The sequence below is a fragment of the Ostrinia nubilalis genome, chromosome 24 (genome assembly GCF_963855985.1).
Source record: "Ostrinia nubilalis chromosome 24, ilOstNubi1.1, whole genome shotgun sequence".
Lineage (NCBI taxonomy): Eukaryota > Metazoa > Arthropoda > Insecta > Lepidoptera > Crambidae > Ostrinia > Ostrinia nubilalis.
Window position 1 is genome coordinate 5,032,628 of NC_087111.1, and position 23,865 is coordinate 5,056,492.

At 37.2% G+C, this 23,865-nt stretch overlaps 1 protein-coding gene across 1 annotated transcript; it reads left to right on the forward strand.

Moving 5' to 3' along the window:
• The first annotated feature begins 760 nt into the window (after positions 1-760).
• LOC135083897 (serine/threonine-protein kinase pelle) lies at positions 761-22,562 on the forward strand. Its single transcript, XM_063978652.1, has 10 exons — positions 761-955; positions 1,892-2,120; positions 4,419-4,492; positions 5,164-5,235; positions 6,856-7,018; positions 8,743-8,880; positions 9,888-10,014; positions 10,549-10,713; positions 17,912-18,105; positions 20,465-22,562. The coding sequence occupies exons 1-10, from the start codon at positions 839-841 to the stop codon at positions 20,635-20,637; spliced, it is 1,452 nt and encodes a 483-aa protein (XP_063834722.1). The 5' UTR covers positions 761-838; the 3' UTR covers positions 20,638-22,562.
• The last annotated feature ends 1,303 nt before the right edge of the window (positions 22,563-23,865 follow it).

Consider the following 23,865-nt stretch of genomic DNA (forward strand, 5'->3'; position numbering starts at 1 on the left):
GTGACACTCGACTGATATAATACCCGCCGGCGGGGCGCTTCGCTGTAGGTAAATATCGGATGTACCGCGCGGAGTGAGCCAGGCCTGGTTTTACTTCATTCTTAGGGATAGTAACATATTTTAGAGTAAACATGGGAAACCCAGTCTGGCAACATCGGTCAAATCGCTGTCATTAGTGTCAACCAGTGTTGTTCTTGATACGGCAATTGCCGTAATATACGGCATTCAGGCATCTTAGGCACCATAAATACGGTATACGGCAGCACTTTGATTACCGTATCAAAATATACGGCAATTGAGTAAAGTAGAGTTTTATGAGTTTTTCATGAGTTTTAGTAAACAAGAAATAAATATTTCGTATAATGGAACGCAAAAACTTGTAAACCATAGATGAAGTAGAAGCGCCACGAAAAGAAACGCCAAAAATGCAACCTTATCTTTGAAATTTTAATGTCTAAAATCGTTATTTCCTCATTTTGGTATATTCTTCACTTTTATTCGGGTAGGTTCTTGGACTAAATTATTCAAAACCTTAAAAAGTGAAGAATAAAATAAGTAAGTTTAAAAGTAGTATACGCATAGTACATAATACATCACTTGTATTTTTTAAATTTAAACCTTCCAAATAAACATTTTATACAATGCGGCAATTTTCGTAGTTTTCCTTAAAAATCCGGCAATTTTAGAATTAGAATACGGCAACCCTAAATTTGTCAGGAACAACACTGGTGTCAACTGTCAACATCAGCCAGCCCAGCAGTCATCCAAATTGTTTTGCGCGTGTTGTTTGTGTGTGTAAAGTCGTACCTAAGAAAATTTAAGGAAAACCTTTGAAAAAATGTATATTTACGATCTGCCGTATGAAATTAGAAGAGAATTGTGTAGATTATTGGACGATGACAATGTTTGGAAGGAACTGGCTGACAATATGAGCTACAAAGCATTTGAAATTAAAGTAAGTGATTTGCACCGTGGGTTTCCCAACCACTTGTTGGGATTACCGAAATGTGGTTCGTCCATAGTTATGTGATCACCAGCAATTATTGTAATTCAGAAATCCCCATTGATCAAAATAGTCGGTCGTAAACATCGAATAAACCTGTTTTGTTATTCGGGATATGAGGTCAAACTTTCGTGTGTTCAACACTAAAAGGATTGAAATGACTAGAATATCTTAAATTACCATGACTATATGAATTATCTTCTACAATCTGTGTATTGCATAAGTAGAAATTAGGATACTTTGTTTATGTACTATACTTACACATACAATGATTTTTTAGGGCCATATACCTACTAAACATTACATAAAATATCTCATAGACATGAGTCAAATAAAGTTGGCTGAACACTTATCATTCAACCCCCATAATAATAAAAAAATACACCTAGTATGAACACTGGATTAAAATGACATAATCCATACTAAAATAATGACAACTTAAGCCAGAGTTCAACTAGGTAACTTTTATTAATAAGGGGACAAATGTTTATTTAGTTTCATTCAATTTTACTTAGGTTGGGTTGCACCACCTAACTTTGACCGTAACTTGAAGGTTATCTGGTGTATTTTGTTTGGAGTTTGACAGTTTTTGACAGTGCAACTCAGCCTTAGTTGTACTACCTTAGGTTCTTGGCAGACCTAAAACTTGTAAATGAACAAATCTCGAAACCTGCCTCAGTCCCAGCTCAATAAAAACTGTGTAGCTGTGTAATAAAAAGCTGCACACCAAAGAATCATCATCATCATCATTTCAATAATCATTTAAGACTTATTTATACTTACAACTCTTGCTCTTTTGTTGATCTGTATTGTAATATCTTTGATACCAAATAAATATTTTTTCTTTCTTTCAACAATATATTAGCTTATAGTCTTATTTTCATTCAGGAAATAGAACAAATGGCCCACCGTAACTGTAAGTCATCGACGGACCAGCTATTCACAAACTGGGGCCAACTCAACCACAGAGTCGGAGAACTCTTTATTTTACTGTACCGCATGAAGCACATACCAGCTTTACGGGTACTTCTACCGGTGGTGGAGAGTAAATACCATGCGCTGTTGACGAAGATCTGCCCTACCGGAGGACGGGACAAAGACACATCTGTTATTGAAGGTATGTTGATTATAGTGGCCTTTATAACTGCCAGGATCGCACTGCGATGGAGACAAAAGACCAAGATTAGAGACCGTAACCATTATTTGACTTTAGACAATGTGTAAGCCAGGGTTCGAAATTATCAAGATAATTATCAACAATATAAGATACATTTGTCATATTGACATAAAAAATTCTGATTGCCAATGTTGTTTTATGTTTGGTTGCTGATTGTTGTCAAGTTATCCATCAGTCCATCACTATAGTCTATCCAATATAGCTTGATTAGAATGACGGCTGTCAAACGAATGTGACTAGTGATGGGTATGTTTCGTACGGTTCACATAGATGTATCTATAAGTTTTCGAAAAAATGATATAAAAAAATGCACCCAATTTTTCTTCATATCTTTATTCATAAAAATGACAATTATGATTTAAATTTAAAGACAGTAAAATTTAAAATTCATGTCAAGGGTGTACAACCTAAGTCGTAGTCATTATCATCAGTGTTCTTCAGTGGTTTTTTCCTCTCGCTAGAGGGCGGTGGGCATCTCTTCTAGAGCAACGGTGCTATGAATACCCAAAAAATTACCGGTGATTGATTTCCGATGTTTGATTATTTAAGAATGAAATGTTTTTTGGTTTTTAATAGTGAACATTTAGAAAAACGTATAACTTGACTTAAATATGTTAAAAAATTAGTTAGAAAAAAATTTTGTTAAATATGTTAAAAAAATAGTTTTAATTTAATATGACATTAATTTGTCGATATGTCCCAACACTAACATTTTTGTAACTCGAGATAACCTTGTAGAGACGTCGTTAATACTCTAGTTTGATTTTTATAATTTCGAATTACTACTTATTGGTGTAATTTAACGCTGCATTTACACGAAATTATCATTTTTATTGGAAGCACTGTCGTCGAAAATATTGTTTGTAGGTCAGACGTGAATTATTATTTCTTGTCCGCCAATATTTAGCTCTCATTGATCGCTACTACAAAGTTATGTCGTTACTTTTGATGGCAGCTGTCATTCTAATCAAGCTATATTGGATAGACTATAGTCGCATAAAGCTTGGAAAATAGACAAATATTTTGACGCTAGATCACTAGTGATCATTGTGGAGTTAAAAAAATAGGTTTTGTAACTATCTATGTTGAATAACGCCCACCACTAGACGCAAGTGCGGAAATACACGTTCGAAAACTTCGAATACAGTCCATTTTCACGAGCGCATTTTTTTGTTATTATCAATCGATAATTATCCATCTGTTATTATCACGATAATTATCATGATAATTATCCTTTCGAACCCTGGTATAAGCGTTAGTTCGGGAGCGAGACAGAGACCTAAGTCAACTAACAGTCGCAGTCTCCCGTCTTGGTCTCGGCGACGCGAACCGCCACCTAGAGGTGACTAATGCCCGTTTTCACCATCAATTCCTACTTTTTAAGTGACCCCTATGGTAACAAATTACAGGAATTTTGTTTACATAGGTGTCACTTAAAAATTAGGGACTGATGGTGAAAACGGGCATAAGGCTAAGAACTCATTTTCACCCGAGCCCGCGGCGGTTGCGGGCCCGCAGCTTCTGTAGAATGCAGATACTTATGTAAAAACTAATGCACAACTCACGACGCGAAAACCGCCCGATCGGCGGGCGACCATTTTGTACCAGTGACTTAGCTCACCATGAGCCAAGAACTCACGAGTTTTGAAATAAAACCGCAATTCCACAACCGCCGCGGGCGCGGGTGAAAATCGCGCCGTGAGTTCTTAGCCTAAATGAGAAATAAGCCATCATAGCCCAACGGTGAAGTGGTCGGACTGGCCGACTCGAGATCCGAGGAACGCGGGTTCGAATCCCACCGCCACTTGACTATTATGGTGAGCCCATTCGTAACACAAGCTTATTTAGCTTAATACAAAGGGCTAATGGGACTATTAGTAATTTGTGCAATACAAATTGCTAATAATCTTTACAAAAAATAAGCCAACATCGGGCCTCCCTACCCCATTTGGCTAGTCTTCTTCTTTCTTTTCGTGTCGACAACAAACCTACACAGTGTCAGCCCAAAACTCCGCCACAAGAGTGGCGTTGTCAGTAGCACTCATCAAATCCTCCTGAGTGCAGTTGCTTGGGCACTCAGGGCATGACATCAGGTGCTTCATCGACTGGGGAACAAAACCACATTTGGCTAGTGTGGGGGTGGGGAGTGTAGGCCTCTTTTCTGTCTGGGAAATCAGAGAAGGTTGTTCCACTTTCCACTTCAGTGAAGAAAAAATGACTATTAATTTTTGTTTCCAGATAAAAACAACAAAAAGCAAAAGGTTCACACAGAAGACTCTCTGATACCAATACCAGTGAAGCTGATTGAACAGGTAAAATCTTAATTATGTTTTAAGGTGATTCTCCATAGGTTGGATGGAAGAGATCGCTGCACAGCGATAAGACCGCCTATTGTGCCTTTCCGTTTGTTTCTTTTTTGGTCTTATTCAATGTGGTGTGCAATAAAGATTATTTATTATTATTATTCTGGAAAAAGATCTCAAACTACAAGGATTGTTATTTATTTTGTATCAGCTCTATCACTTTTCCTTTAGGACCCACATTAAAATCGAAACACCTCACCTCTATTTACTATTGAGGATATTTTTTACTATGGCCTAAGCCCCATATCATCTCTTCATCTATCTAAATTCTTGACTAGATTATTCTATGTAGCCCAAGTTTTGATATTAAATCACAGGCTTGATACACTTGAGTTAGAATAGAGGTCTGAAATGTGTTTCATAGTTAACAAGCCTTTTTAAACACATACAACTTGGATTGACTTTATCCAGCAGCACGGGCAAAACTTTGTTTCACCTTTTATTTACTCAGTAACTTGCAAACCAAGCATGTAAGTTACACATGAAACAATTTTTCCCAGAAATATCAATACCAACACAAATTCGTGACGATTTTCTTCAAAGTACGTCATAAAAGAACATTAATTTACTCGATACTCTTAAGGTGACTCATGTTTTATTAATACTTTTCCTTGTTTTAGGGTGTACCTCTGCCGACTTCCAGCGGGGGTCTCGTCGACTCGCCTACAGACGATGACTTCGATATTAGTAAGGTACTGGCGCAACCTATTTTTATCCGACGTCAACAAAAGGAGGAGGTTCTCAATTCGGTTGGTTTTTTTTATGTACGTACACCGATTACGCCGATATTTCTGAGCCAATTTACGTGATTCTTATTTTGATCGATGCAGAATAGTTGCCATTTGGTTCCATAATAATTTTATTTAATTTGGTTGAGCAGTTTTTATTGTATGAGCATTTTTAAATTTTAGTTTTTAAGTCATTTTAAGTTAATGTATTATTATAAAATTTATTCTCGAATAAAAATCTTATCATGTTTTGTTTACCATAGAGGTCATTTTTGCATGTTAATGAACGCGGCGTGTGCGCATGTTTTCTTGGATTTGATGTTATCGGTTTCTATTGAAGTTGGATCCACTTTGTTGCTACTACATTTGTTTGATTTGCTTAGAATATCGACTATAGATAAATGTGTTTAAATTATTATAATTTATAGACATTTTGGCCGCGGCTTCGTCCGCCTGAAATTTTGTCTGTCAAAGAAAAACTTTGTCGAGCGCGTCCCTGTTTCAAAAACCGGGATAAAAACTATCCTATGTCCTTTCCCAGGACTCTATCTCTATGCCAAATTTAATCAAAATCGGTTTAGTGGTTTAGGCGCGAAAGCGTGACAGACAGTTTCGCATTTATAGTATTAGTAGGGATGGAAGATAACCCACTTACAAATTCTTGATTCGCTAAAATAATCTTTACAACTTTCACTTTAAATGAGCAGCGAAATATTTTCGAACATGCCTTTAGCACAGAATACATAAATGTATTTAGTCTAAAGACATTCATTCATAAGGTGTAGTCACATAACAATGATGTAAAATTGGATTTTTCTTTACTCCATTCTATACTTTGTGTTGTGATGAATGAATATTTATGAATGAGAGCCATTACATTCACAAGAGTATAACGTAAATGTGTTATCTTTTTCCTCAATGATACATATCCGGTTTTGCTAAAAGTAATCTAATGCACGTTGATGTTTCACTCCTTAATGACTGAGACTATAAAAATAATCAAATTAAGGTTTTTGTGATGTTTTCGGTTCTTATGTTTTCGTCACACGGTAAATTAGGCGCTTAGATGGTGACGTAGTAAGGTTTTATCGTTCCATTCGTCTCCCAGTCAAAACCACTTTACTTATTACCAAAAGAATTCAAACACTTTTTACCCGACTGCGCCAGAAGGAGGGTTATGTTTTTTCGAGTGTATGTATGTATGTATATTTCTCTGGCACGGCCTACAACCTAAACGGCTTGACCGATTTTAGCGTGAGCGTTAGATTCGTCTTAATCGTGAGAGTGACACTGGCTATATTAAATTTGAAAAAAAAATCAAAATGGCGGGTTATAGGCGTCATAATGTCTTAAATTTTTTTTTCTCGAATCCTATCGAGTGGGGTATCAAAATAAAGGGCGTTTAAAGTAGCTTGTTATAACAATTGTTCGTAATGAAAAAATATGAGTTCATCATAAAAAATTGCGTTGCAATAACTGCCCAAATCAGACGTGTATTTGCGAAGGACTTCATCATGAGTATCATGACTCGCAAATTCGCAATATTGTTAAACTACCCTAATATTTCAACCCCTTCGTCTCCAGACAACGTCATCAACAGATAGCAGAGAGAACGATATCCGAGCAGAAATCATGCGCAACGTGGCAGCTATACCTATGTTGAAGTACGAAGAACTGAAGGAAGCTACAGGCAACTGGAGCGCAAGCAATTTGCTTGGACAGGGCGGGTTCGCGCAGGTGTTTAAAGGTCAGTTTCCTTTCACATATTATCAGCCCTGTTCATCTCCGCGAGTTTACATCGAAAACAAAACAAGCACGATGGCACCCTACAGGATTACTATTCGACAACCCCTCACCAATGGCCTCACATACGAGCGAGCATTGACTTACGCACGCGTATTCTTGTGTAAGATGGAAAAAAATAAAGAAAATGGTGTACTGTGCAGTATGTCCTAAATAATAATAAAAATAGAATGTACTTTTTTAAGTTGCCTGAAGACACTGAGTAACTCTCAGTAAGTGGTTAATATTAGTCATGATAATTCATGCTTAATCATGTATTTCCTCCGCCATTTTCTGCAGTTTGGCACCTCACGTCATCATTTTACCGAAGTCAGCCCTATAGCTTCGGTGCAGTACCGATCACTGACATTTGTCAACAAAATGGTGCTTGACTCTTGAGACAAGCTAAATTACACCATATTGTTAACGACATTGATCATACATTTTTTTAAATACCTTCGCGAAGTAAACCTTCTGTGCGTAATACTTATTATTATTCTGTGATATTATGCTCTTATGGAAGACGTAATGTGGACTGAGTGAAAGCTGCGGGAAGCACATGGATGCGGGCAGAGTATGAGCGATGGAAATCCTTGGGAGAGGCCTTTTTCCAGCAGTGGACGTCCTTTTGCTGAAACGAACGAAGTCTTATGTAAGTTCGCAGTCGAACTTAAGTCTCATCCAATGCGCGCCATGATTTTGTGTGTAAAATATGGCTCCATCTTTATGTTAGGGTTCTCGCTAGCGGCTGCGTAAAAAATGACATTAAATGTATGACATATTGTACAGTTCTCAAGTGGCTACTTTCAAGAATTAAAATCTTCACGGAATTTTTTAATGCACTCGTTGGCGAGCACACCTACTATCCGTTCGCTTTAAGTTTGCCGCTGGCGATATGACGTCACTCGAAGGGAAACGTCTTTAACTATAACAAACTATATCTATCTATATAAATAAAAATGAATTGATGTTCGTTAGTCTGATTAAAACTCGAGAACGGCTGGGCCGATTGAGCTGATTTTGGTTTTAAAATGTTTGTCGTAGTCCAGGGTAGGTCTAAACGGTGAGCAAATACGCGCGCGATATTGTTTTTCTGTGACAGACAAAATTCCACGCGGGCGAAGCCGCGGGCGGAAAACTAGTTTAAAATATTTTTTATTTATTAATATTGATAAGAATTGTGTATTTGCGTAAAATAAGACACATTAATTGCGTTTAATCACTAACTAATTGCCTTTAATCGCGGTTGGGGGGCGCGCATTCCACGGAGCGGCAAACTTAGCGCGAACGGGTAGTAACGTAAACTCATGGTAACCACATTGATGCTCACAACACTTACCAAAACTCGATTTCCAGTCGAAACTGAATCTTCGGCCGCAACCGTTATAAACAAGAAATATCTACCCGGAACTAGATTTTTGATTTCGCTTAGACTTTACTGGCTTAAATATTGTTGCTAAAGCCCGGTCTGTGAGCACGTAGAATTTTGTCCAATGACCCCAAACTACCCATCCTTATCGCTCGCGCGTAGTTATATTGCTGTCGCGACTGTGCGACGGGCGCCCGCAGTGAGTGTGCGACAGCAACATAATTACGCGCGAGCGAATGGGTAGCTTGGGGTCATTGGACAAAATTCTACGTGCTCACGGACCAGGCTTTAAATATTAATATATGTCTTACTTCCTACAGGTGAATGGAAGCAACTGACAGTAGCTGTGAAGAGGCTGCGAGCAACAGACGCGAGAGACAGGGAACTCATAAGGGAGCTGTGTCTCAACCAGTACCGACATGACAACATAGTGCCTCTGTATGGATACAGCTGTGGAGGTAAGATTTATTAACGGATTTACATTATGCATCATCATCATCATCATCATCATCTCAGCCATAGGACGTCCACTGCTGAATATAAGCCTCCCCCAATGCTTTCCATGCTGCCTGTTTGGTAGCGGCCTGCGTCCAGCGCCTTCCTGCTACCTTTATGATGTCGTCGGTCCACCTTGTGGGACGTCCCACGCTGCGTTTTCCGGTACGCGGCCTCCACTCCAGAACCTTTCTGCCCCATCGGCCGTCAGTTCTGCGTACTATGTGCCCTGCCCATTGCCACTTCAGCTTGCTAATCCGTCGGGCTATGTCAGCGACTTTAGTTCGTTTACGGATCTCCTCATTTCTGATTCGATCTCGTAAAGAATCACCAAGCATAGCCCTCTCCATAGCACGCTGTGCAACTTTGAGCTTCTGTATAAGTACATGATGCATGGTGTTTGTTTATGTTCTGTATGCATGGTGTGATACTTGCTTTGACTACTACGTAACTTTTATGAGCTATCGAAATGCAATTGTATTGTCCCCGAATCTACATTTTGAATGGCAATACAAGCCGATGATGTCACTGTTTTTCGAACGCAAATTATTAACGTATATTTGAAATTAATAAATGTAAACAAAACCTACAAGTGATGGCAGACGTAAGCATTTTTATACTATTGTTTTTTCAACATCAGTAAGTTAATATTTTTTGATCCTAAGAACGCAATAAGATTCAAAATAACATAAGGCACATCTATACTTTATCCCTCCAGCAGGACTTTCTAAAAGTGCAATGTAATGCTTGCGCTGCTTCTTCTCAGCACTGGCCCATTTATTGTCCCGATCCCGAAGCAGTGGTAGGGTTAGTATTGGGACGTGTAAAAGTGCTTTTTAAAAGCCTATTTGTAAAAATAAATGATTTTTTAGTTTTTAATGAAATATTATGGAGAAATAGTTTAGACAGCTCATGAAAAGTGTCTCAAAAAACTGGGTGTGTCATATTATTACATTTTCATTCGTTTTAGGTGCAGAAGTATGTCTAGTGTACCAGCTAATGGCGGGCGGGTCTTTGGAAGTGCGCCTGCGCGGAAGAAACAACATAGCGCCGCTGTCGTGGCCGCAGCGGCATAAAATAGCGCACGGTGTTGCCCGGTGAGATAATATTTTATGAATTTAATAATAAAACAATAGTAGTATATTAAAAAGAACTTGTATATTCCCGTTATCTCCTCTAGCTTTATACTTGTGCTAGGGATGTGGATTCAATACAATATAAAATTGCACTGGCATTAACTGGCATCACCGCCAGAGAACAAGATGTGTACAATGTGTGTCACTTTTTTTCGAAGAACACTATTAATTTTTTATATAGATACAATTTACAAATGTTCCCTTTTATCACTTCAGGAATACATAATATGCAGGAGTAAAAGTCCACCACCATATTCCAGCATTATTTGCCTTTTCATTTAGAGAAGAGAAAAAGCTTAAATTGCACAAATACTGAATAATTAGACAAATAATACTCTAAGCTTCAAAACTATTCCCGCGGGGTTATTACGAATATTAGTAAGCTGTTGCTAGTTTTAAAGTTTCAACGCCACTACAGCGCACGCCGGTCCACGTTGTGTTTCTTGTAACATAGATAGAGTTAAATTAACCATTTTACTCATTAAATTTTTGCAGAGGCCTCCAATTCCTTCACACCATGACGAGTACGCCGCTCATCCATGGGGACATCAAGCCAGCGAATATTCTCTTAGATCAGTGCCTCATACCGAAGATTGGCGACTTTGGATTGGCAAGAAAGGGACCTTATGGAGATAATAGGACGCACTTTAAAGTTTCTAGGTAAGTTTATTGGTTATTGGCACAATACTCTATCATTCACGATGAACTTAAAAATTTAATAGATTGGTGATGAAAGCCAAGCTTGGTGCTACTATGCCGAACTTGATGTTGAGAATCGATTAAAGTTAAGAGCCATTTCACAAAAATATTCCGCGCGAATTTAGCTACAAACTGTCAACGCAACGACAAAAGAGTAAAAAGAACGCCGAAATGGACAAAAAAATCTTGAGCCGTGACCGTATTAAGACTTGATATAAGTTATTAATTTTAAGGTAGAATAAGGTATTAAAACATGATAAATTAATTTAAAATTTTAATAGAGTTTATTTAGTCTTTTAAAGATTTTTATACTTATTTCGATTAATAATGAAACACGAATAGGTATAATATGTAAAATATATTATATTAAGTACAAAATAAAGACAGTCACATAGTGAAAAAAAATCTGCCCCCTTGCAGCTCCATCATCGGACCCTGGATATCATTTACCTAGACGAAGTATTCGTCAAGGCGAATTACACAAGCCCAAACTCCATAGGGTTCTATTGTTTTGTTATGGAGTTGCAATGGAGGTGGCCATTGCAACTAGAGATGAGACGTATTTACTAGAACAGATCTACACACTAGGTATTTTACAGTACTAGGCGGCACCTATTCCAATTTTTTAAATACTTGATCCACCTAGTATTTTATAAATTACACGATTTCCGACCCTACCAACAAAGTAATAGAGGTTATTATTGCGTAATCCGTAGTCGTGTATTACGCGCACCTAGTATTTCTCGCTAAGCTTATGTGCGAACGTAGAGATTCACTCCGTCTCTGTCTGACCAAACAAATTTGAGCGCGACGAAGCAAACGCACACAAACGTAGTCAAACCATATTCATGTAAATAAGAAAAAATATGTAAATATTTTTATGAAATTGATATCTTTTAAATACGCCAACTTTTAAGTTGACAGTCCTAAGCCTGTTGAAGTATGAAGGAAGGAATTATTATTCAATTTCAAATTGCATTATTCATACTACGGTTGTATCTTTTCAAAGAAAATTGTATTTTAAAGTCATATTACGTAGATTAGTCCGCACTAGTCGCGTCAAGTATGCTAAATTACTACGTACTAGGTGGAATAGGTATTTGGATCGAGTATTAATAAATACTAGGAATAGGTGCACCTAGTATCAAATTTACCTAGTATAACCCATCTCTAATTGCAACTCCTCCAGATCCATTATCAGACAGAGCTAAGAAATAAATAAATATTATTATTATTTAACAAATAACTAAAATAAATTCATCTTACTATCTTTCTTCTTACAAGTCTTACTAATATTATAAATACGAAAGTTTGTATGGATGTTTCGATGTGTGTTACTCTTTCACGCAAAAACTACTGAACAAATTTTGATGAAGCTTTACAGTACAGTACAGCAGTACTAGGCAGTTTGTGTTCAACTATCACTCGGGTCGGACGTTCCTATCGCAAGACCGATACGACTCTAGTGCTGTGTGTAATTATTCTCGTGAATACACTAAGTTTATTAATTTCTATGAGTGGATTTCATTTTGCCTGAGAACTACGTCATGAACCCTTAACCAGAAGACCCTGTCGCCAGCGACAGCGATGCTCATCCATCCCTGGCGTCGAGCAGAATAACAATATATTTATGACGATCTGTAGCAAACTAAATTTCACGCGAGTAAAGCCGCGGGCAATACTACATATTCCATACTAGCTTTTTGCCCGCGACTTTTTCCGCGAAGAAGTGGAAACTGGTTCTAATAAAACTAAATTATTCTAAGAAATTATTAATTTTGTTATATGATAATATTTTTTAATATAAAACCTACAAATTATTAGGTATGTTTAAATATCTGAATACTTACAAAATTATGATATCTTTCTACAACAAAATTGAAACATTTCCTTCGGGTGCTAAAATCACCAGGCTATTGTGTGCACACTCTGGAGCATACAACTTACAACTGGCCGTCGGAGAAGCATAGATTTCCCTTAAGTCTACTCCCGCTACCACATGGAACTCCGCTAAAACTCGTGAGCCAACACTTGTTTTTGTATCGAAAATTAGTATGAGCAGCGCACGCGGTTGCCCGTTGCAGGCTCTATGCAACCACGCTATTTTAAACCGTGGCCCTAAGCATGAGATGGGAAACTGCACTCTCTAGAATTCTCTTGAATTTGATGGTGTTAGGGGAATCCTAGGAATGAATACAGACTTTCCAATGGAATCTCCTCATCAATATTGAAACATTGCAACTTGCAATGCAATGTTTCGTTTTCATTTGTTGTATTATTGACTATTTCTTGATTTTTCAAACACGTGTCAAAATAAAAAAAATAATTTAAATCAAAAGCACTAATAGGAATATTTAATTGATATCAACTTCGAAGTAAGCACAGATCACAGAAACTAAAGGGAAATGTGATAAGGGGGCGGAGCCGGTGTCGCAACAATATGCCCAAAAACAGAACATATTGCTTGTGATAGCAATGATGACAGCAGCGACGTTATAATGTAAACAGTTTACATTGCTTGCATCATCATCATCATCATCATTTCAGCCACAGGACGTCCACTGCTGAACATAGGCCTCCCCCAATGACTTCCACATCGCACGGTTGGTAGCGGCCTGCATCGCTTGCATACTACTAAAGATTATTCGAACGTTGAATACTGATACCGCAGTGGATAATGAGCACATATTTTGATTTCTTTGACACTGAGTTTCGAACTCAGCGCATTACTTAGCATCTTTCTATATCTCTATGGAAGCAAGTTATCTTCAAAATAACATTCTACACCTTTTTAACCAAATACGAAGCACGTCATCTATCAATAGGGAATATATTTTAGAAGTTAATAAATTATGCATAAAATAACACTTTAGTTAAATCATAGAATTTCTAAAAACTAGTACTGAAATCGTACTGGAAACAATAAAAAAATATTAATATGTTATCTAATTTATTTATTAAACGACCAATTATCGAAGATTTTGGAGTAAAGTTTTTGAAAATATTTTATAGCCAACATAGGAAACATTTCTTTTCGGAGCCTATTGCCTTCAAACAAACAAATAATCAAATCTTTCCTCTTTTATTACTATTTATTTAACAACAAAACTTCCCTCTTGAAACAAAACGGTTCTTTTTCTTCTTCACGAAACAAAACTCAAAGCGGATAAATAAATAAACAAATCTTTGGACAATTTCACAATGCCATCTAGTCCTAAAATAAGCAACTAATATGCTTGTGTTAAGGGTGCTAGCTTAATGGATATACTATGTACTTACAACCTTTTTTATAATTTATTTATTAAATTAAATTCATACATAAATACATAGTTACTCCCAGTCCCGTCAAAGAAATTAAATTTCATCATTTCAATTTCTGCTCGGCCGGGAATCGAACCCGGGACCTCTCGGCATATTAGTCCGTTTCGAACCACCAAACGGCCGACTCAAAACGGACCTCCCGGCATAGTATCAAAAGTATTTGGTCGCTGTATAAATCTCCGCTTCATGACACGAACACACGTAAACGTCATGGCGGGAAAAATGACACAGGTCCTGCCTTGACGGGCGCTCGCGCCGTACTAATCAATGTCGGCTTCCGCATTGTAATTTATACTGATATTCACATCAATATTTTGACAAAGTAGTTACTAATATTTAAACAATAACTGTGGAAATCAATTCTCCAATGAATATTCTTTATTTTGGGATACTTTTATTGCTGTTATTGCTGTGTATTAAAACCAAAAATCACGATCAAAATGTGACGTAAATCTTAAAAATTTGCCAAAATATTTTTAGATTTTACTCAATAATGGTAATGAAATTCAAGAATCCGTTTGATTATTGGACTACAAGAATATATGTCCGATGATTTCTATATATTTTTAAGCTTATTATACGAGCATAAATAATAGATACAGGACTTTGAAATTGAGTCTGCGGCAATTTTTCCGTAAAATGGTTGTGGGAGATGGGGCACTGAGAATTAATCAAAAGAGTTTTAGTAAATCCGTTACATTATTGGTCAACAACAAGGATTGAACTATCTTTCGCAGTAATTAAATAATCTCTGGGTGTTGCTTAAGATAGTAATTCATGCTTCCAAAATCTTAGAAATTTGCACGAAAATGTAAAATGGCTCTTAAGTTGAAACAAATAAACCTTAGTAAATTTTGGTTCTAGAGCCCGGTTTTGTATACTATGTGGATTTGGTGATAGATCAATTTAATGCTAGAGCCATTTTTAGTATTTTTTTATGAATAGCCCAGTCTCATCCCTAAAGCGAAGTTTAGTTCATTCGACTAAATTAGTTTCCAAAACCTTAGTGTTTTATAGTACTAATCCTACCTCTTGTTCTCCCACCATTTCAGTTCAACTTCTATAAAAAGGTTTTTGAAAGAAAACCTCCCAGCTCGTGTAAAATGAGCTCTGCGCCTTGATAATAAAGATCAATGCGCTCGGGCAGCCTGACGCCGAAAGTGGGCGTGTCTTGTCATTCTAAAATGAGCTCTATTCCTTCTCATTAGGGTTCACGGCATGCGCCCATACTTACCTGACGAGTATCTATCTTCGCTCGGGTGATAGGCATATCACCTGCATTGGACGTGTTTTCCTTCGGCGTAGTACCACAGAATAATAATAGGTACTACGTACAGAAGTTTTACTTCGCGAAGGTATTTAAAAAAATGTATGCTCAATGTCATTAACAATATGGTGTAATTTAGCTTGTCTCAAGAGTCAAGCAAGTTTGTCAGAAGTTTTGTTGACAAACGTCAGTGATCGGTACTGCGCCGAAGCTATAGGGCTGACTTCGGTAAAATGATGTGACGTGAGGTGCCAATCTTCAGAAAATGGCGGAGGAAATACATGATTTAGCATGAATTATCATGAATAATATTAACTACTTATTTACCTCTCAGTGTCTTCAGGCAACTTAAAAAAGTACATTCTGTGTTTTTATTATTATTTAGGCAGTTAAATACTGCACAGTATTTAGTACACCATTTTCTTTATTTTTTTCCATCATACACAAGAATACGCGTGCGTGAGTCAATGTTCGCTCGTATGTGAGGCCTTGTCGAATAGTACTCTTGTAGGGGGCAATCGTGCGTGTTTTGTTTTCGATGTAAACTCGCGGAGATGAACAGGCCTGGTAGTACTTCTAAAGCCACTCGTTGTAAAATGAGCTCTGTGCCTTGTTGTTAAGGGTCATTGCACTTAGGTTATTTGTCGCCAGCGGTAGACGCATATTTTCGTTCTAAAATAAGCCTTATATTAGGGTCCACGGCACGCGTCCCTACCTCCCCGATGAATATCTTCGCTCGGGCTGTCTATCACCCGCAGTGGATGTGTTTTCCTTCGGCGCGGCGTAGTGCTTCTAGAACTGGCTACGAGTCTTTGCATACCGCTCGTTCTACAATGAGCTCTATGCCTTATTGTTAAGGATCAATGCTGCCTGACGAAGAAAGTGGGCGTGTCTGGTCATGGTCATTCTATAATGAGCTCTATTACTTGTTGTTAGGGTCCACGGCACGCGTACTTATACGAGTAAAACTTCGCATAATGACAACTCAAGAAGAACTAGAACTCTAGAAATAATGAAAATAAAATATCAACAAGTAGTTGACATAATGCGAAGTTGACCAAATGCGAATTTGTCATTGTGAGAAATAGACATTATGAGAAGTTGTCTTTTAGCGAAGTTGACATTTTAAGAAGTTGTCATTTCGAGAAGTGGACATTTTGCGCCCCGGTTGTCATTTTGAGAAGTTGTCATTCCGAGCTGAAACGCTTGTTGCTTGCTCGTTCTAAAATGAGCTCTATTCCCTTCTCTTTAGGGTCCACGGCACGCGTCCCTACCTCCCCGACGAATATCTTCGCTCGGGCTGCCTATCGCCAGCAGTGGACGTGTTTTCCTTCGGCGTAGTACCACAGAATAATAATAAGTACTACGTACAGAAGTTTTACTTCGCGAAGGTATTTAAAAAAATGTATGCTCAATGTCATTAACAATATGGTGTAATTTAGCCTGTCTCAAGAGTCAAGCACCATTTTGTTGACAAACGTCAGTGATCGGCACTGCGCCGAAGCTATAGGGCTGACTTCGGTAAAATGATGTGACGTGAGGTGCCAAACTGCGGAAAATGGCGGAGGAAATACATGATTTAGCATGAATTATCATGAATAATATTAACTACTTATTTACCTCTCAGTGTCTTGAGGCAACCTAAAAAAGGACATTCTGTGTTTTTATTATTATTTAGGCAGTTAAATACTGCACAGTATTTAGTACACCATTTTCTTTATTTTCTTCCATCATACACAAGAATACGCGTGCGTGAGTCAATGTTCGCTCGTATGTGAGGCCTTGTCGAATAGTATCCTGTAGGTGGGCCATCGTGCGTGTTTTGTTTTCGATGTAAACTCGCGGAGATGAACAGGCCTGGTAGTACTTCTAAAGCCACTCGTTGTAAAATGAGCTCTGTGCCTTGTTGTTAAGGGTCATTGCACTTAGGTTATTTGTCGCCAGCGGTAGACGCATATATTCGTTCTAAAATAAGCCTTATATCTTTATATTAGGGTCCACGGCACGCGTCCCTACTTACCCGACGAGTATCTTCGCTCGGGATAGCAGTCTTCGGCTAATGTTCACTCTAAAACGAGCTTTGTACCTTTATTATCAGAGGTATCTGCACATTCTAATAAAATGAGCTCTATTTCTTTTAATTAGGGTCCACGGCACGCGAATATCTTCGCTCGGGCTGCCTTTCGCCAGCAGTGGACGTGTTTTCCTTCGGCGTAGTTATTGCTATTGCTATTGTAACTAGCTACGAGTCTTTGCATACCGCTCGTTCTACTATGAGCTCTATGCCTTATTGTTAAGGATCAATGCTGCCTGACAAAGAAAGTGGGCGTGTCTGGTCATGGTCATTCTATAATGAGCTCTATTACTTGTTGTTAGGGTCCACGGCACGCGTACTTATACGATTATCTTCGCTCGGGCTGTCAGCTCGTTCTTAATACCTGCTCATTCTAAAATGAGCTCTGAGCATTATTCTTAAGGTTCATTGCGCTGACGCTACTCACTCTCAGAAGAAATTATTTTTGTGCCTTGTTGCTTGCTCGTTCTAAAATGAGCTCTATTACTTGTTGTTAGGGTCCACGGCACGCGTCCCTACCTCCCCGACGAATATCTTCGCTCGGGCTGTCTATCACCAGCAGTGGATGTGTTTTCCTTCGGCGTGGTGCTATTGGAACTGGCCACGAGTCTGAGGCCGGCGGATGCTTCGCGTCCCATACAAAAGCTGGCGGACTTCATGAGAGTGCAGAAGGAACAGCGACAGGACACGGGTATGTGGTCACAATACTTTTGACTAAGAGCTGGTGAACGCCAGACCTACGTTATTTTATTAAAGCTGAAAGTTTGTCAGCGTATGCTCCCAATATAGGATAGAATGTTGACGAATCATGAAGTTCTTGCTTGTTGCTTGTATGTCTTTCTTTCAAATAAAAAAACTATTCTATTCTAAGTTTGGGTCATCGTGGCTTTGGCAGCTATCCTAAAAAAACTGTCTGGCTGACAGCCATGAAACTTCATGATTCACCAGCATTCTATCCTATATTGGGAGCATACGCTGACGAACTTTCATCTTTTATATAATGACGTAAGTCTGGCGTTCACTAGCTCTTAGTCTACTTTATTTAATACAAGTTATACAAAATAAACCGTGTGGTTTCGACAGAGCACCCCATTCTTTTCGAGGATGTCAGAAGATATGACGAAGGGAGAAATAAGCGAACATTAAACCTTTAGTCCAGTCAATAAAGCATTATAGATGGAAAACTGTAGAACACAATTTCTGACTTCAGGACTTTATTTAGACTAGTTAGGAGGTGAACATAGCAAAACTCCCCGCCCTTAGCCCTTGAGCCGGCGGGGTGAGGGGGGTTTAAAGGTGCTACTTTTCGGTTTTTCGCTTAATCCTCGAAAACTATGCGTCCTAGTGACATGACTACTATGAACCAAAAAATCCATATTCAATTTGCTACAGGTGAGATAGTCAAGTTTTTATATAAATCGTATAGTTTTCGCGGCATCTGCTCTAGAAGGTCTGTAATATTGGAAATTTTATTTTTGTCTTACATGTTCCCATCAGGAGAAAATCGACTAAATCAACATTGAGCAATCATTCTAGACATGCGGGAGCATGTTAAGCCTAGTTCCAGGGAGGGGACTGCACCGTGCGTATATTTAGACGAATCACTGAGCCACTTTTGACTTCTCATCACTCAAAAACTACTGTGCATTAACACTTCAAATTTGGCTCATGTGTTGAGACTTGCAAGATATACATCAGCTTCAAATTTCATAAATATGCCTCAAACGGTTCTTTAAGTATTGACGTCCAAAAATCTACATGTCTGACCTATAGACCAAATTCTAACCACTTCCAGATTACCTCGAAGGTTCAAATTTGGCATCCAGAAAGGTAGTTATGTAAATACATAGGAACAAATTAAAAACCAGTAAATTTTAACATTTCACAGGTGATAGATAGATTTTAGTGTTCGAAATGTCGATTTTTGAACGTCAATACCTAAATAACCGTTTGAGGTATATTTATAAAATTTGAAGCTGACGTATATTTTGCAAGTCTCAATACATGAGCCAAATTTGAAGTGTTAATGCACAGTAGTTTTTGAATGATGAAGAGTCAAAAGTGGCTCCAATTGGTTCGTCTAAATATACGCACGGTGCAGTCCCCTCCCTGGAACTAGGCTTAACATGCTCCCGCATGTCTATAGTGTTTGCTCAATGTTGATTTAGTCGATTTTCTCCTGATAGGAACATGTAAGACAAAAATAAAATTTCCAATTTTACAGACCTTCTAGAGCAGATGCCGCAAAAACTATACAAGATACAGAAAAACTTGACGGTCTTGCCTGTAGCAAATTAAATAAGCTTTTTTTGGTTCATAGTAGTCATGTCACTAGGACGCATAGTTTCCGAGGATTAAGCGAAAAACCGAAAAGTGGTACCTTTAAACCCCCCTCTCCCCGCTGGCTCAAGGGCTAAGGGCGGGGACTTTTGCTATGTTCACCACCTAACTAGGCTAAATAAAGTCCCGAGGTCAGAAATTGTGTTCCACGGATTTCTCTCTACACCGTCGTTAAGGCATTCATTGACTGGACTACTTCTCAATCTAGGGTATGGCAAACGTTCCCTCTTGCCTTTGGTAAATTAGACAGGTCATCCTGCAGTGGAGACTAAATGATGGTGATATACAAATATTTCATTCAGTCAGCGTTAACATAGTTCATGACACCCAAAGCGGCAAAAAAATTGATAACTATATGACGCTGTACAAACACTACATTTGCGCAACCAAGTGATTGTTCAATTTACTCAGTGCTAAGAACATACCGCATATTCTTTAAGGTTCCGTCTCTTTCTATCGCATAGGTTTCCCTTTTTTGACACCATAGGGTTGCCAATCTTTACCACGCCACTGAAAACTCGTTTTATTTTTGCAAGTAGGCTTTTAAAAATGACTTACGTCCCAGTATTCACCCTACCACTGTTGCGGGACAATAAATGAGCCAGAGCTGAAAAGAAGCAGCGTCAGAAACTCAATGAAATAAATGAACAAAACTTTTATAGATTTATTTTTGTTTTGTCAATTTCTTAACTTTACAAATGTCTTTCCAGCTCAATACGAAGACCGCGTGCTCTACGGAACTCCGCACTCGAACCCGCAACTATGCCGCGAGTTCATAAACATGGGCATCCACTGCACCAGCTATCAGCGCAACGAACGGCCCAAAATGTTGGAAGTGTACAAACGGTTGGATAGCATGATGCACCCGCCTAAAGCTACGTGAAGATTGGTGAGTTCAAGTATATGTAACTTAGTCCAAGAAGGCCAAGTCCAATGTAAAAAAGATAAGTCCGATGTAAATGGGAACAACTCCAAGTCCGGTGTAAAAAGGAACAACGCCAATGTATAAATGACAATGACGTAAAAAAGTTTATGAAAAATGTATTTTCTTTTTGTTTTTGGACTTTTACACAAGGTGCTACAGTTTAAATTAATATGGTTACTATTGTACTTTAATTCATGAACATGGGCATTGGGCATCCACTGCACCAGCTATCAGCATAACGAACGGCCCAAAATGTTGGAAGTGTACAAACTGTTGGATAGCATGATGCACCCGCCTAAAGCTACGTGAAGAGACTGTGGTTAGTTCAAACAAGTCCAATGTAAAAAGCAACAAAGACAAGTCCGATGTAAAAAGGTACAACAAGTTAAAGTAAATAACGTGGTTAATATTTACCATTGGTTGAGGGTCAAAACTGAAGCGAAGGGACTCAAACGCGACATTTATGTATTGCTTTTAGACTTTTAGTAATGTACTTTTAGTACACAAATATATCTAGATGTTTTAGCTAAGATACGACACTGTATTATATCAAACGTTTAACAGTTGACAAGTCTAGAAGTCTACAATATTAAAACCAATTAGATTTAAGGCTAAAATCACTCAAATTATATGATAAGTAAATATAAATAAGTAATGTGCCTCTTAATAAAAAGATAACTATTGTTAATTATTTAAGTATAATTATGTGATCGTCCGTCTAAATAAAACGTATTTATGCCAGAAAATACGGCAATATATTTTTTTAATTCGATAGTATGATATAATTTTTCTTGATGATGTTTTGTAATTTTGAAGCACAAAAAATTTTTACACCATGATCTATTTACGCACTATGGCCATGGTGGTAAAATTAATATTTTTTGAAAACACATAATATGGTATTGTGCCTTATAAATCTTATTCTTCCAATACGATTAATGTATTATTTTTACCTGTATAATTATGTTTAATATGCTTTTTTAAAGTCTGTCTAGTCTTCCATTTTAAAATAAGTATTTTCGTAAATATTATATTTACTAACAATTTAAATCAAATAAAATGTTTCTAGCTTTTATTTGCGATAAGAATTTATAAAATAGTTAAGTTTATTTAAGTACATTCTTACTTAAATCTTTTATGAATGAGAAATAAATATTTTAAGTAAAACATGAAATGAAACACTCTTGTAGGTTGTTGAACTTGTATTTCAGCACCACTGATTTACACAATTCCGACATTATGACGTCAACCTAATAGTACCTCTCGCTTCGAACGCTCAAATCGAACTGACTGTCCAGCGGCATGCCAGCGATAAGGTAACTTCCCCTTCCATCAGTGAAAGTCGACCGGTTCAAAACGACTTATCGACGGCATGCCCCGGAACTAGTCAAATGCAATACTTATTTCATAATTAGCTGTTTTTTAATTTTTAAAATACTAAAATGTATACAATAAAAATCTAAAATAATTATATTAAATAATAAATATGAAATAATTGGATGTAATACACAATAAATTCTAAAATCATTCTAATGTCTGCAAAATGCCTAGGAAGTAATCAAATAAAGTATTTTAATTTAATAATGGGTTTTAGGGTTCTTCTAAAATACAATAAAAATACTAAAATTGTTGCAATAACTATTTAAAAGTAACCAATAATCGTATAAAATACAATATAAATTCTAAAATCATTACATTCGGCCATCCGACACCGTGATGCCTCCCGGCATTCACGTCTAATAAGGATTTATTCTAAAATCATTAATATTACTTTTCAAAACAATATGGAGCATATATAGTAGAATGATAAACAATTCTATGACAACTTGTTAACAAGTGTTTTAACATTAATAATGTATTTTAGAAACTATATTCTTCATATTGAACCAGTAACAAATGTTAAGAAACGGAGAAAAATCTTGTAGGTACTTATACATTTTCACCTAATCTATATTATTCGTAATGACTTATTTTATAACCCATAACGGATATTTGCATGAAATTTAGATATTAATCGTTTTACTTTATAATTTTCTCAAAACTTCTCATATCGTATATATTGGAAACTTCTCTTTTTAAATCCAAATTTTTATTTCACATAAAATACACGTCCATTAGATGTTAGTACATAATCAATTTAATTACAGTGTATCTTGCCATGACTGCCATGTGAAAGTTAGTAAGTTTTTAAGAACATGTCAAAACGTTAATATTATATCCAATTATGAAGATACAATGGGGCTGACATATCCATGTGGATAAAAGCCCCAAATCAAATAAAGAATAAAAATAAAATAAAAAAATATCCAATTATATCCATTTGTAACCGTAATCTGGCAAATAATGAATTATGGTCACGATTTATGATTAACACTAAAGGTACTTTCGTCAGAATTATGTATTTCTAAGGCCTTAACATAATTTTCTTCTCTACAAATTTTCCAAATTTTTAAAACCAATAGGTACAATTACAGTGATCTTATATTATGTGTTTCTGAATGTCTGTGATGCTCAATTTCATCACGATTAGCGCAACATATTTGCCATCTAGCTGTACGTGGGACCACTAAAAATAATTTGGTATCAACCTTACTGTATCTGCTATTTGAAGAGATTATGATGTTTGGATGGGTTGTCGTCAGATTCTATGACTAAATTTTGGTATTTGGACTATTCGCGGAACAAATTTTTTTTTTCTCTTTTTTTTTAACGTGGTTCTTAAGGCAGCATAACCAGTAGAAACTTTTAAGTCCTAAAAGATATACACCTTTTTTTAGCACACACACCACAGCTAGTGTCTCCAACTCATGGAAGTTGTCTTTCATCGACTAAAGTAAGTGACTGCTACAGAACATTGAAGACTTTTCTCTTTATCATCAAGATCTGACCTAAATATGATTTAAGAGTCCTGAATGATATAAGCAGCTATGGATCAAGTTAGTCATCTATGGATTTCTGAACCCTTTTCCCTTTTGTAATGAGATAAGTGGTAATGGTGGTATTTGTACATTATTTTTCATCCTGACATCAAAGACTGCACGTGTACCTACGTCCTATCTCAGTCAGATTTATAGTAATACAATCGCGATAATTTCACAAAAGAGTATAAAGCTTATCTAACTAACCAGAACGTGTCGGAACTAAGTCCGGGCTTAGTCATAATACCAGCTCTATCGAGAGTATCCA

What these genes read in the sequence shown, in the direction of transcription:
- LOC135083897 (XM_063978652.1), top strand. Translation starts at nt 839, where the DNA reads ATGTATATTTACGATCTGCCGTATGAAATTAGAAGAGAATTGTGTAGA. An exon ending in AGACACATCTGTTATTGAAG is followed by an intron (nt 2,121 to 4,418) that starts GTATGTTGATTA and finishes TTTTGTTTCCAG; the next exon opens with ATAAAAACAACAAAAAGCAA. An exon ending in GTATGGATACAGCTGTGGAG is followed by an intron (nt 8,881 to 9,887) that starts GTAAGATTTATT and finishes CATTCGTTTTAG; the next exon opens with GTGCAGAAGTATGTCTAGTG.